The following is a 14,388-nucleotide window of genomic DNA, read 5'->3' as shown; positions in this document are numbered from 1 at the left end:
GACGTACATCGGCGTGCGCCGGTCGGGAAGTGGTTAAGGACCCCGAGCCTCTTTCTGAGATTTGTTGTTTACAAGTTAAAAACGTTTTTTTTTTTTTTGCTAGAAAATTACTTAGAACCCCCAAACATTATATATTTTTTTTCCAACACCCCAGAGAATAAAATGGCGGTCATTGCAATACTTTCTGTCACACCGTATTTGCACAGCGGACTTTTTTTGGAAAAAATACACTTTTTTTTTAATTAAAATATAAGACAACAGTAAAGTTAGTCTAATTTTTTTTATATTGTGAAAGATAATGTTACACCAAGTAAATTGATACCAAACATGTCACGCTTCAAAATTGCGCCTGCTCTTGGAACGGCGACAAAATTTTACCCTTAAAAATCGCAATAGGCGACGTTTAAAAAAAAAATCTACAGGTTGCATGTTTTGACTTACAGAAGAGATCTAGGGCTAGAATTATTGCTCTCGCTGTAGCGATCGCGGCGATACCTCACTTGTGTGGTTTGAACACCGTTTTCATATGCGGGCGCTACTCAGGTATGCGTTCGCTTCTGCACGCGAGCGCGGCGGGACGGCGCACGTTTAATATATTTTTTTTTTATTATTATTTATTTTACCTTTTGTTTTTACACAGTTTTTTTTTTTTTTTTTTTTAAATAAAATTGTATCACTTTTATTCCTATTACAAGGAATGTATACATCCCTTGTAATTAAAAAAAAAAGAATGATAGGCCCTCTTAACCCCTTCCCGACTAGCCGCCACAGTTGTACTGCAGCAGGTTGGCTCCCCTGGGCAAAACGACGTTACCTTATGTCGCTTCACCTTTTGGCCACTCGGGGGCGCGCGCCCACGGCTCGGATCGCTCGTGGCGAGAAAGCGAAAAAACACACAGATCCGGTTCTCTCAGGGGAGAGGAGACAGATCGTGTGTTTATTATTTATTTTTACACTGTTTTTTAAAAAAATAAATTGTGTCACTTTTATTCCTATTACAAGGAATGTAAACATCCCTTGTAATAGAAAAAAAAAAAAAGCATGACAGGACCTCTTAAATATGAGATCTGGGGTCAAAAAGACCTCAGATCTCATATTTACACAAAAAAAAAAAAAATCTTGTCCTTTAAGAGCTATGGGCAGAAGTGACGTTTTGACATCGCTTCCGCCCTGCAATGATATGGATATGGGTGGGGGCCATCTTCCCCTCACTCGTCTCCATACCAAGCAGGAGAACGGATCTGATCACTTCCGCTGCTACTGATGGATTCGGTAAGAGGCGGAGGGCACCAGAGTGCGGCGGGGGCCCTCTCCCACCACCGATAAAAGTGATCTTGACGCGAATCCGCCAGAGAGACCACTTTTATCTTGAAACGGGCAACCCGCCGAAGAAGAGGATACTGGGGTTTTGGCAGCTAGCTGTTGCCATAACAACGATATTCATCTTCAAAGTAGCGACGTAAAACTGCGTCAGGCAGTCCGTAAGTGGTTAAAGTGATATTAAACACACACTTTAATTTACATTGTCCCTTCTATTTCTTTATATGGATGATGGCAATTTTATTTTAATAATAAAAAAACAAAAATTGAAGTACTCTTTTTCTAATCGATATATAGCTGTCAGAGGACCCAGCTCTTTCCCAGCCTGTCTGCAGAGAAACAATGGCCAGGGGAGCTTCTAGTCCTCTGCTGCTGGTCACAGGTTAAAACAAAACAAAAAAAAACAAAAATTACCAGCCTTTGGAATACAGAACATAAATAAATAATATTAAAACGATTTTAAATTGCCATACAAGTATATATTTAAAATTAGATCTTTATTATTTTTGGCAAGAACATGGTGTGAGTGGATTTCTGCCAGTCACAGGCTGTCACGCGCCTCCAGCCCGTGTCTTAGAATAACATGGAGGAGAAGCCTTCATCAAGATGGAATATCCTGCCCCTACTGTGTTTAGCTGGTTAGTGGGCACGGAAGAGGGAGGGAGTGGGCTATCATTCACCACTGTGTACACGCCCATGTAACAAAACCTCCCACACTCTGCTTGAGTGCTTTCCGTTTCTATACATGGTAGATGTGGCATGAGAAGTTGATGCAAAGGGACTAGAGATTACTGGTGGCGTGGTGATGGAGAGGTGCTGTGGATTATTCTGTAAAGACCCAGGAGGGGAATATCCACAAGCCTTGGAGACTTTGATGCTGAGAGACACAAAGTCAAAAGCATCTGGTGAGTAACACTGGATACAGAGCAATTCATGCAGCACTGTGAAGCAAGATTAGCAGAACTGAAGCACTTTTTAGGTTTGGAGCACCCCATGTCATCATATTTTGGAGCACTTTAAGCATAAGACACTTTTCATGAAACATTCTCAGGAATTCATTGGGACTTTTTATTTGTGCGTTGTTTTTTCACATAAATGCATATTTAATAAGGATGTGTATGGCAGTAATACTGTGTTATTGGTAGCATGATAAAAAAGGACAGCGCTGTGAATAGTAATTTACAGTAAATGAGACGATACTGCCATGAATATCGCCTATGGATGTGGTCAGTAAGCCAGCTGTGGATGCTGCTGTGCTGACCATGCCTTAGAAAGTACACCCTCCTAACCCAGGGATCGCCTCTGTATCTAGCCTAAGAGGGGGATCATCGGCAAGATGGCCTCTGCCACATGGCTACAAGAAAATGGCTGCCATGCACTTCCCCAGCCAGCTTCCCTACAAGTCAATGGGGATCATTGGTAAGATGGCTGCCATCACGTAGCTACCAGAAAATGTCTGTCATTCACTTCCCCAGCCAACTCCCATATAGGTCAGTGGCCACCACAAGATGGTCACCCTTCCTGTCCACCCCAATATGGCCAACAGGTCACTGGCCGCAATAAAGCGCATGATAGCTGCAATGCGGCAATGGAGCTTTCACAAGCGACCCAGCCCATAGCTAAAGGACTACATGTGCTTGTTGGCCAGATTGGGGTAACCATTGGATCTAGATTATTCAGCCTGTCACACACCCCAGCTGTTGATTGAAGGTCTCTGCAGGAAAAATCCAAGGAAAAACAGGAAGGGGGGGGGGGGGGGGGGCTATGGAGCCACAGGTCCCAGCAGGAACTAAGTTAATACTCTTGAAGCACTAGGTAGAGATAACTAGCTGCCTATAGCAGAGAGGGGGTTTATACCAGCTAAGACTGCTCATAGGCGGTGATGTGTTCTCTTTAGGGCCAAAACAACAAATCAATTAGTTGACAACTAATCGATTATGAAACTAATCTATTACTATTTTCATAATCGATTAATCGGCCAGCCGATTAGTTGGTCAGCATACAGAATGCATTAGTTGTTTACACATCAGGTATTACAGTCCAACACACATACAGCTCAGTACACCGTTCATACATGTCAATAAGTGCTTGAGAACTTGTGAATGTGTGAGGAGCAATGCATTATGGGAAATGTAGTCCTGGGCAGGAAGTGAGTGGTTCTAAAGTCAAAAGTTTCTTTACCTTGCTATAGGGACACTCTACTATACTTTGCAGCTTGCTATTGGGGCACTCTGAAGGCAGGGGGAGCCAGAAGCTTCGATGGGGGACCCCAGAAGAGGAGGATCCAGGCTGCTCTGTACAAAACCATTACAAAGAGGAGGCAAGTATAACATGTTTGTGGTTTTTAACAAAAAAAAAAAAAAAAAAAAAAAAAAAAAAGAAAGACTTTGAAAGACTTAGGGATGATCAGCATCTGAACCAAGAGAAGGTGGAGGCTGATAGACTGGAGGCAATAAAAGGCATTACAATTACATTTAAAGTAAACTTTTACCAGTATTGTGCATTATATATAAAATGATTATATCCATGAAAAAAAACAAAAAAAACAAACACAGTCTCAGCTTTTAGTACTACTTTATTATAAAATATTTATGTCTCCCTTCCACCCTTCATATAGCTTAGCTTCATGTCTGACTGGTTATAATGCCCATATATACTTCTGGGTGTATTTATTATTATATATATGATAAGTAAAATATATTATTATTTTCACTGTTGCACAGTATAAATGAACCCCTTATAGTAGCGATTATCTGCTCTTTTTGTACTGTAAAAAGGGCTAATTTTTGTTTTTTTAAAACCCCATTATGACAGGTGATACACAAAAAAAAAAAAAAAAAAAAAAAAAAAAAAAAAAGCATGTGGCTGCTACTATACATCGTAGGCCTGGTTCACACCTATGTGTTTTTTGGTGCTTTTTACAGAAACGCAATACAGTTCATTTAACATGGTTTCCTATGGGACACGTTCACATCTATGCTTTTTTCAGCCCCTGCGTATTTGGAAAAGGTCAGGGACTTTTTTTCAATGCAAAACTGTGCTTTTTTGGTTCAATATACTTCAATGGAGAAGCTGCAGAAACGCATGTAGTGTGTTTTTGCAGCAATTTGTGTTTTTTAATCTGCCCAACAACAAACTGGCCAAAAAAAAAAAAAGCATAAAAATGCAAAAACACAAATTGCAGCATAATCACGTGGGCATAAATCAAAACGCACAGCAAAAAGCACTGCAGAAACATATAAAAAACAAACTGCATAGGTGTGCACCGAGCCTTATGCTGGCCATACACGTATCAATTTTCGGACGAGCATATTCATACAAAAAATCTTTGTACATTCGCCGAATGAAAGAATGTCGTTTGAAATTTTCACTTGCTTTTAACATTCTGTTTTAAAATGAATTTCATTTTTGAACGAAAACCGCATACACTGTCTGAAAATTCCTTTGATCAAGAAGTTTTCTATTATTTCTAAATTTTCCCGTCACTGTGGTTGAAAACGAACGTTGATTTGACCCCACTAACGATTATAAAACCTTTAAGGAAGACATTGTTTTTGTATGGGCAGCATATAATATATTACAGTTCTGTCTGAAAATCTGCAAAGCAGTTTAACTTTTTTTTTTTTTTCTTTATATAAATTATTTTATCCAAGTCTGATATTTACTATATTCGACCTCTAAAAGGAACATACAGTATATCTCTTCGGTCTCTTATTCTCAGAGGATTAGAGATTTTGTCCCCTAACCATATATAGTTGGTTATTTATATTTACCACTGCATATAGATATTTAAGAATAAATTGCCTTTTTTTAAAAAAACTTTACATATTAACTAAATTATACACCAAACTTTTTTTTAAGGTTATTAATCGATTAATCGAAACAATAATCGGCCAACTAATCGATTATGAAAATACTCGTTAGTTGCAGCCCTAGTTCTCTTTCTGCCTAGGTCAAGAATCAGCTGTTGGTCAATAAAACGTAAGAAAAACAGGATGTGGAGGTAGGTACCCTTGATGCCCACCAATTTCAGAAACACCCCTAGATGAACAGCTGCAATGGCAGATATGCTAAACTCCATCCTAAAGTTTGACCTTCAGAAAGACATTCAGAGTCTTGAGGTCAAGAGTTGGCATCACGTCCTCAGGGACAATACATCCAAGAGGAGCAACTGAGACAATATTCTCTGAAGGTCAGACTTGCGTCATAGGGAAAACAGAACATTCATAAATATAGTGGTAAATGCGCTTACCAGAAGGGATGGACACTCTCACCGTACGGCGGGGTGTCATACAGGCTTATGGATCTATAGATCCTAGGGATGTTTGCTGGAAGGTGCTGGTGCTGGATACCAGTAAACACATCCGAGGCTATCTTAGAAGCAAGGAGGTCTGTAAATTCTCAGATGGATGGATGGATGGATTCTCCTCTTACAGCACACAGATGACTGAAAAGTGCAGCTCTCACCACATCAGTTGGAATCCATGTAAGGAAAAAAAAGGGGAATCTCCACATGGTGCATGAACCAACAAAAAAAGGTTTATTATTTTTTTCCTTACATGGATCCATCCATTCATCTGAGGATTTACAGACCTCCTTGCTTCTAAGATCGCCTCTGATGTGTTTACTGGTATCCATCACCTTCCAGCAAACATCCCTAGGATCTATAGATCCATAAGCCTGTATGACACCCCGCCGTACGGTGAGAGTGTCCATCCCTTCTGGTAAGCGCATTTACCCCTTCATTTTCGTATGGAGTCCAATTGCATGAAGATCACTCACTTGATCTAAGAATTCACATATGGTTTTCCTCTGTTATGTACACCATAGTGCTGCTGTTTATGAGTTTACATCACATTATGGACATTGTTTATAACAACTGAAATTTTTGCCTTTATGCGATTTTCTGCGATTTTAAATATCACCATACACATGTTTGATGAATACACAGATTTCAAATATATTTAGGGTGGTCATTCACCCCTCTATACACAAATAATCTGTTATTTTACTTAGTGCTGCATTTATTATTTTTTTGTTCATATTCCTACACGGTTACTACACTGGTGATGCTGGCTGCTATTACACTTTACACATAACTTTTTACTAGTAGCGCAACAATACTTTTTTCTGTTTTTATTCATAAATATAAATCGGGGTGGAGGTAGGGTACAAATCTCCATCTTTTACTTTAAAATGACATCCTGAACCTAATTATCTCAGGCAGTTGCAATATGGAAGGGCTCAACACTATACTTCACAAGCTATATACCATGCATCAACAGAGGACCAACGCTCTACCTCACCCACTTCAGATAGGCATAACCACCAAACCCCCAACCCTCAAATGGAGGGGTTCTTCGAGGACAAGGCACCCTGTAGGTAGACCACAGCCTTGGACCTGTAGACCACACAGGCAGTGACTCCAAACCCAGTGAGAAGCCTCACACAGGGTCCAGAGCAACATTACAGTCCTTCCTTGTTCCCATCTCTGAGAGGGGTCTGGGTACAATCCTCACAGCACAAAGTCAGGGAGAATCAATGTGGACATCTTCTGCCGCAGTGGTCCAATTTAGCCATAAGAAAACTGATAGAAGAGATCCCTATCTATCAGTAGCCCTCCAGAGTGAAGTGCACATCAACCACCTAAAGGCACTAGCAAAAAAACGAATGACTGCGAGCAAGGAGGAGTTATACAAGGGAGCATTTTCAACTGTCAGTGACTTTGCCAGCGTCCAATCACCTGGAGGTGTCGAATGTAACTCATTTGTTATGAACAAAAAGACCGGTGTCCTGCACAGTACGATTAAGAAATAACGTTTACTTCACTTAGCTGCAGTGTTGTCAAGGAAAATTAAAATTTATTAACTTCTAAATCATACTTAGAAGAAAGTTAGCCATCATTTTTTATTTCCCAAATGAGAGAGCTATCCAAACTAAAAACCTATAGAATGATAAAAGCATTGCATAGAAGGACACTATTTGTTCTACGTTATAGAATACAAAATTTGAGCCAAGCAGTTTCTCTTCTCATTGCTAGAGAAAAAATATGTGTAAGCACTCAGAATAGCCTTATTCCTGTCAAAAAGTCGCAGAGCACCCTTAGTGGGTAAGAGGACATTTTAAAGCATCTGTCAATCCATCATAAGTAGACATGGGTCAACATACCTAAAAAATGTACAAACAAAAGAAGGAGGGAAAGGGAAGAATGCCCCCAAGGAAAGTACCGTATATAGTCAAGTAGAAGTCGATCCAAGTATAAGTCGAGGCCCTAATTTACCACAAAAAAAAAAAAAAAAAAAAAAAAGGGAAAAAAACGTATTGACCCGAGTATAAGACGAGGGTGAGAAATGCAGAATGCAGCAGCTACTGTAAGTGGAAAAAGAGGGTCAAAAATGCCCATCTGCAGCCGTATACTTCCCTGTGTCCTGTGTATATGTGCATATGTTTATATGTGCATGTGTATATGTGTATATGTGCATGTGTCCTGTGTATATGTGCATGTGTCCTGTGTATATGTGCATGTGTCCTGTGTATATGTGCATGTGTCCTGTGTATATGTGCATGTGTCCTGTGTATATGTGCATGTGTCCTGTGTATATGTGTCCTGTGAATAGGTGCATGTGTCATGTACCTGTGTCCTGTGAATATGTGCATGTGTCATGTACCTGTGAATATGTGCATGTGTCATGTACCTGTGTCCTGTGAATATGTGCATGTGTCATGTACCTGTGTCCTGTGAATATGTGCATGTGCATGTGTCATGATGTACCTGTGTCCTGTGTGCATGTGTATATGTGTCCTGTGTCCTGTGAATATGTGTCCTGTGAATATGTGTCCTGTGAATATGTGTCCTGTGAATATGTGTCCTGTGAATATGTGTCCTGTGAATATGTGTCCTGTGTCCTGTGAATATGTGTCCGGTGTCCTGTGAATATGTGTCCTGTGTCCTGTGAATATGTGTCCTGTGTCCTGTGAATATGTGTCCTGTGTCCTGTGAATATGTGTCCTGTGAATATGTGTCCTGTGAATATGTGTCCTGTGAATATGTGTCCTGTGAATATGTGTCCTGTGAATATGTGTCCTGTGTCCTGTGAATATGTGTCCGGTGTCCTGTGAATATGTGTCCTGTGTCCTGTGAATATGTGTCCTGTGTCCTGTGAATATGTGTCCTGTGTCCTGTGAATATGTGTCCTGTGTCCTGTGAATATGTGTCCTGTGAATATGTGTCCTGTGAATATGTGTCCTGTGAATATGTGTCCTGTGAATATGTGTCCTGTGTCCTGTGAATATGTGTCCTGTGAATATGTGTCCTGTGAATATGTGTCCCGTGTCCTGTGAATATGTGTCCTGTGAATATGTGTCCTGTGAATATGTGTCCTGTGAATATGTGTCCTGTGAATATGTGTCCTGTGAATATGTGCCATGTGTCCTGTGAATATGTGCCATGTGTCCTGTGAATATGTGCCATGTGTCCTGTGAATATGTGCCATGTGTCCTGTGAATATGTGCCATGTGTCCTGTGAATATGTGCCATGTGTCCTGTGAATATGTGCCATGTGTCCTGTGAATATGTGCCATGTGTCCTGTGAATATGTGAATATGTGCCATGTGTCCTGTGAATATGTGAATATGTGCATGTACCTGTGTCCTGTGTATATGTGCATGTACCTGTGTCCTGTGTATATGTGCATGTACCTGTGTATGTGTGCATGTGTCCTGTGTGCATGTGTCCTGTGAATATGTGTCCTGTGTGCATGTGTCCTGTGAATATGTGTCCTGTGAATATGTGTCCTGTGAATATGTGTCCTGTGAATATGTGCATGTGTCATGTACCTGTGTATGTGTCATGTACCTGTATCCTGTGTATATGTGCATGTGTCATGTACCTGTGTCCTGTGTATATGTGCATGTGTCATGTACCTGTGTCCTGTGTATATGTGCATGTGTAATGTGCATGTGTCCTGTGTGCATGTGTCCTGTGTGCATGTGTCCTGTGTGCATGTGTCCTGTGTGCATGTGTCCTGTGTGCATGTGTCCTGTGTGCATGTGTCCTGTGAATATGTGCATGTGTCCTGTGAATATGTGCATGTGTCCTGTGAATATGTGCATGTGTCCTGTGAATATGTGCATGTGTCCTGTGAATATGTGCCATGCATCCTGTGAATATGTGCCATGTGTCCTGTGAATATGTGCCATGTGTCCTGTGAATATGTGCCATGTGTCATGTACCTGTGTCCTGTGAATATGTGCATGTGTCATGTACCTGTGTATATGTGCATGTGTCATGATGTACCTGTGTCCTGTGAATATGTGCCATGTGTCCTGTGAATATGTGTCCTGTGTCCTGTGAATATGTGCCATGTGTCCTGTGAATATGTGCCATGCATCCTATGAATATGTGCCATGTGTCCTGTGAATATGTGCCATGTGTCATGTACCTGTGTCCTGTGAATATGTGCATGTGTCATGTACCTGTGTATATGTGCATGTGTCATGATGTACCTGTGTCCTGTGTGCATGTGTCCTGTGAATATGTGTCCTGTGTCCTGTGAATATGTGTCCTGTGTCCTGTGAATATGTGTCCTGTGTCCTGTGAATATGTGTCCTGTGTCCTGTGAATATGTGTCCTGTGTCCTGTGAATATGTGTCCTGTGAATATGTGTCCTGTGAATATGTGTCCTGTGTCCTGTGAATATGTGTCCTGTGAATATGTGTCCTGTGAATATGTGTCCTGTGTCCTGCGAATATGTGCCATGTGTCCTGCGAATATGTGCCATGTGTCCTGCGAATATGTGCCATGTGTCCTGCGAATATGTGCCATGTGTCCTGCGAATATGTGCCATGTACATGTGTCCTGTGAATATGTGCATGTGTCATGTACCTGTGTCCTGTGTATATGTGCATGTACCTGTGTCCTGTGTATATGTGCATATGTGCATGTACCTGTGTCCTGTGTATATGTGCATGTACCTGTGTCCTGTGTATATGTGCATGTACCTGTGTCCTGTGTATATGTGCATGTACCTCTGTATGTGTGCATGTGTCCTGTGTGCATGTGTCCTGTGAATATGTGTCCTGTGAATATGTGTCCTGTGAATATGTGTCCTGTGAATATGTGTCCTGTGAATATGTGTCCTGTGAATATGTGTCCTGTGAATATGTGTCCTGTGAATATGTGTCCTGTGTATATGTGCATGTGTCATGTACCTGTGCCCTGTGTATATGTGCATGTGTCATGTACCTGTGTCCTGTGTATATGTGCATGTGTCATGTACCTGTGTCCTGTGTGCATGTGTCCTGTGAATATGTGCATGTGTCCTGTGAATATGCGTCCTGTGAATATGTGCCATGCGTCCTGTGAATATGTGCCATGCGTCCTGTGAATATGTGCCATGCGTCCTGTGAATATGTGCCATGCGTCCTGTGAATATGTGCCATGCGTCCTGTGAATATGTGCCATGCGTCCTGTGAATATGTGCCATGCGTCCTGTGAATATGTGCCATGCGTCCTGTGAATATGTGCCATGCGTCCTGTGAATATGTGCCATGTGTCCTGTGAATATGTGCCATGCGTCCTGTGAATATGTGCCATGCGTCCTGTGAATATGTGCCATGTGTCCTGTGAATATGTGCCATGTGTCCTGTGAATATGTGCCATGTGTCCTGTGAATATGTGCCATGTGTCCTGTGAATATGTGCATGTGTCATGTGCATGTGTACTGTGTGCATCCTACCTGTGTCCTGTGCATCCTCCGTGTGCCGCTCTGCATCGATCAGCGTGTGCGACGGCCATTTACTGTTCAAAAGCCGCGCCTCCTCCTCGTCCATGATAGGCAGAAAACTCCATTTTCCAGCAGTCAGCCTATCACGGACATTCTCTCATCCTCATACCACGGACGAGGATGACAGAATGTCCGTGATAGGCTGTACACTGACTGCCTATCACAGACGAGGAGGAGGCGCGGCTTTTGAACTGTGAGAGGCTGCCGAGTGCTATGTAGCACACGCTGGCCGCCGTCTGCCTGCATGACACGCTGATCATGTAGGCAGATGGCGGTTAACCGAGTATAAGTCGAGGGGGGCACTTTCAGCCCCAAAAAAGGGGCTGAAAATTTTGACTTATACTAGAGTATATACGGTAGGTATTAAGTGACCCCAGGCAGTATGCAGAGTTATAAAAATATAAACTTTATTGGACTAAGTTAATATCAACATGTAATTAATATATCAAATCCCTCTACCTGACACCACAATAACAACGTTATTTAAAATCACGCCAGCCACACAGAGGATAGTCTCGCATCAAAGCCACATCATTTTGGGAAAGGTAACCGGTCGCCCTTCAATATTGAGTATCCCTCATGTCACTAGCTCCACAGAGCATTAAACATTGAATCAATATCATAGTATATGAGATGTAGGTACTTATTTAAAGGGCGATGTGAGCCTCTATCAGTGGTCAGACAGTGAATAAGAGGTCTCAGCATATAAGGAGTCCTGTAATAGATATGGATGTTTTTCATGTGCTGATACTGGCGTATTCCCCCTTAAAGAATATTAGGGATATTAGATAGACAGTATGAGGTCTATCAAAAATCAGCCCCCGGAGATTCCCAAGTTAGCCACTTTATGAAAGTTCATATCAGTGCAAAAATTTCAAAGCTACCATCAAACATTTCCAATGGTTTATGGAACTCCATGAGGTTAGCAATAATATATGAAGAGATTCATCCAGATCCTAGGCGGATAAGGTACCGACAGGCTGGACATACAGTTCAATATAAGTCAGTAGCATGTGCGGCAGGTCACTGGACGTGACTTGTGTCTGGTCTGAGCGTGGGGTGGGAGACTCCCAAAGATTCACGGTTAGAAGATGGAGGACATTCCTTGAGTCCTGTCCGTCCCAGAGGCTTATGAACCACAACGCTGTTCTAAATGGCGGCAGTCGGCAGCTTTCAGGCCCAGGCTGCAGATAGCACCCGTCTCCTCTGTCTCTGTATCCGCTTGGACTTCCACACATGCGCAGTGTTCCGCTCAGAACTCGGCAGCGATGGTTCCTGGCCCTCGTTGAGCCTCACTGTACATTAGCGAGAGACTATGGGGTCATGTGTGGAGTGCCCCACGGCTGACATGTTTCGTCCGCGCTCAGTCTTGGCGGGCTTTTTCAGAACCTATGACTGTGGCTGGCTTGATTTTAAGGCTTAATGTACACGTGACTTTTTACAACCTCTTCTGAACGATTTAACTTGACAGATAGTAACTCACGTTTAAAATGTCAATTTTGCCGCATTTAAAAAAAACTAATTTTTTTTTCCAATATAGCCAAAAATGAAAAATGCCTGTAAACGAAAAGCGGCTAAAAACGCGAGTTACCGCGTTTAGAAGCGGTTGGCACTTGAAATGCCTCTAAACTCAGCGTCTGAACTAATTTTTTTGGTTTCCAAATAAGGCCTCTAAACTCAACTGCCAAAAAAAAATGACATTAAACAAACCTGTGTACACATAACATTGGATGAGTTCAGGGGCAGCTGAAAAAAGCAGCCAACTGCCTCTGAACATCCGTTTACCAGCAGCAGTGTACATGAGGCCTAAATGACAACGTTGTTATTGTGGCGTCAGGTCGGTTTTGACAAGTCCAATAAAGTTTATATTTTTATAACTTAGCATATCGCCTGGGGTCACTTAATACCTACTTTCCTTGGGGGCATTATTCCCCCCCTCCCCCTTATTTTGTATAGCCTTAGTCCTGTAACCGCTTCCTCTTAAATAGAAGTTAGGCATATATAGAGCTGATGACGAAAGGAAACAAATTACTTATTTTCTATACTTGTCAGCTCAGTCTACTGGCCAAAATGCAGTAAATCCCCGATTTATGTTATGACGAACATCTGCTCTAGAGAAAAAAATCAAGTAACATTCAATTTTTTTGCCATTTGCTCAGAACAAATGCATGTGCGTTTTGCAGTACCTACAGCTTGAAACTTTATAAATATACCCAATAGTCTTTATGCAGAATTTCTTTAATACTTTAAACTGTACCGGTGACTTGAGTAATTTTGGCTATTCCATCCTGTGTTTCAGAGTATGCTGAAGCTATGGAAGCTTTTATTTGTGTGTCAGCAGATGGTGGCTCTTGGGGAGGTAAATTCTTCTTCAATATCTGAGCAAAGCTGGGAACTTTAGAGGTCTGACCCCAACCACCAACACTTGCCATCTTTTTTCTGGAGAAAGGAAAAAAAAACAAAAAAAAAAAAAAAACATTGATACATTTCCAAAACGATTAGTGCACGCATAATTTTCAACGCTTGAGTTCATTATCAAAAAAAAAAAAAAAAGAAAAGAAAGAAAAACATTTCTTTTTTTTTTTTACCAAGTTGTAAAACTGAATATGGAAGAGGGATTGCAAATTAACACCCAAATATTAACATTAAAAACGCTACTTGCCCTCCCCTCTCATTGGTTACTAAGCCCTTCTGTGTACAAACCAATAGTGAGATATTGAGTTTCTCCTACAAGTCGGTATTGGAGCTATGACTCGGCTCGGCAAGCTGCTTGCTGTGGATGGGGGGGGGCGCGGGGCGCTCAATAGGAGGTAGGGACCAGGAGCACAGAAGAGGGACCGGAGAAGATTAGGATCCAGGCTGTGCAAAACTAACTGCACAGAGCAGGTAAGTATAGCATGTTTTTATTTTTTTATTTTTTTAATTACAGACTTTACAATCACTTACATTTTTTTAGTTGTCTTGAGCTAACCCTTTTTCGGTCTCCAATTTTAACATCAAATGATTGAACCAACTGTTCACCACATTTTTGCAGATCTTGCAGAAGTTTAAACTGTACACATTCTGAAAGAGCAGAACACGCGGAGGTTTATCAATGTTTTAACCAAGCTTCACATAACGTTCATTCAAGATTCTCCTATTTCCTCATAAGATTCTATTAGGAATGGGTGAATCTTAGGTGAAAGCATTGATAAGATCTCACCCCATAGAATTAAAATGTTTATCACATGAATATTGAAATACATTACACTGAAATCGTATGCAGAAACACAGCAATCCTAAA

At 41.4% G+C, this 14,388-nt stretch overlaps 1 protein-coding gene across 1 annotated transcript in view; it reads right to left on the bottom strand.

The window, feature by feature from the left end:
• ADAD1 (adenosine deaminase domain containing 1) overlaps window positions 1-13,544 on the bottom strand; it is a 272,091-nt gene extending 258,547 nt beyond the window's left edge. Inside the window, exon 1 of the mRNA XM_073603526.1 lies at window positions 13,363-13,544. Within this exon, the coding sequence (XP_073459627.1) occupies window positions 13,363-13,537 (175 nt within the window). The 5' untranslated portion in view covers window positions 13,538-13,544. The remainder of the gene's footprint in view (window positions 1-13,362) is intronic.
• Between the last annotated feature and the right edge of the window lie 844 nt (window positions 13,545-14,388).

The sequence above is a fragment of the Aquarana catesbeiana genome, linkage group LG01 (genome assembly GCF_042186555.1).
Source record: "Aquarana catesbeiana isolate 2022-GZ linkage group LG01, ASM4218655v1, whole genome shotgun sequence".
In the NCBI taxonomy this organism is placed as follows: domain Eukaryota; kingdom Metazoa; phylum Chordata; class Amphibia; order Anura; family Ranidae; genus Aquarana; species Aquarana catesbeiana.
This window is presented reverse-complemented; position numbering and strand designations above follow the sequence as displayed.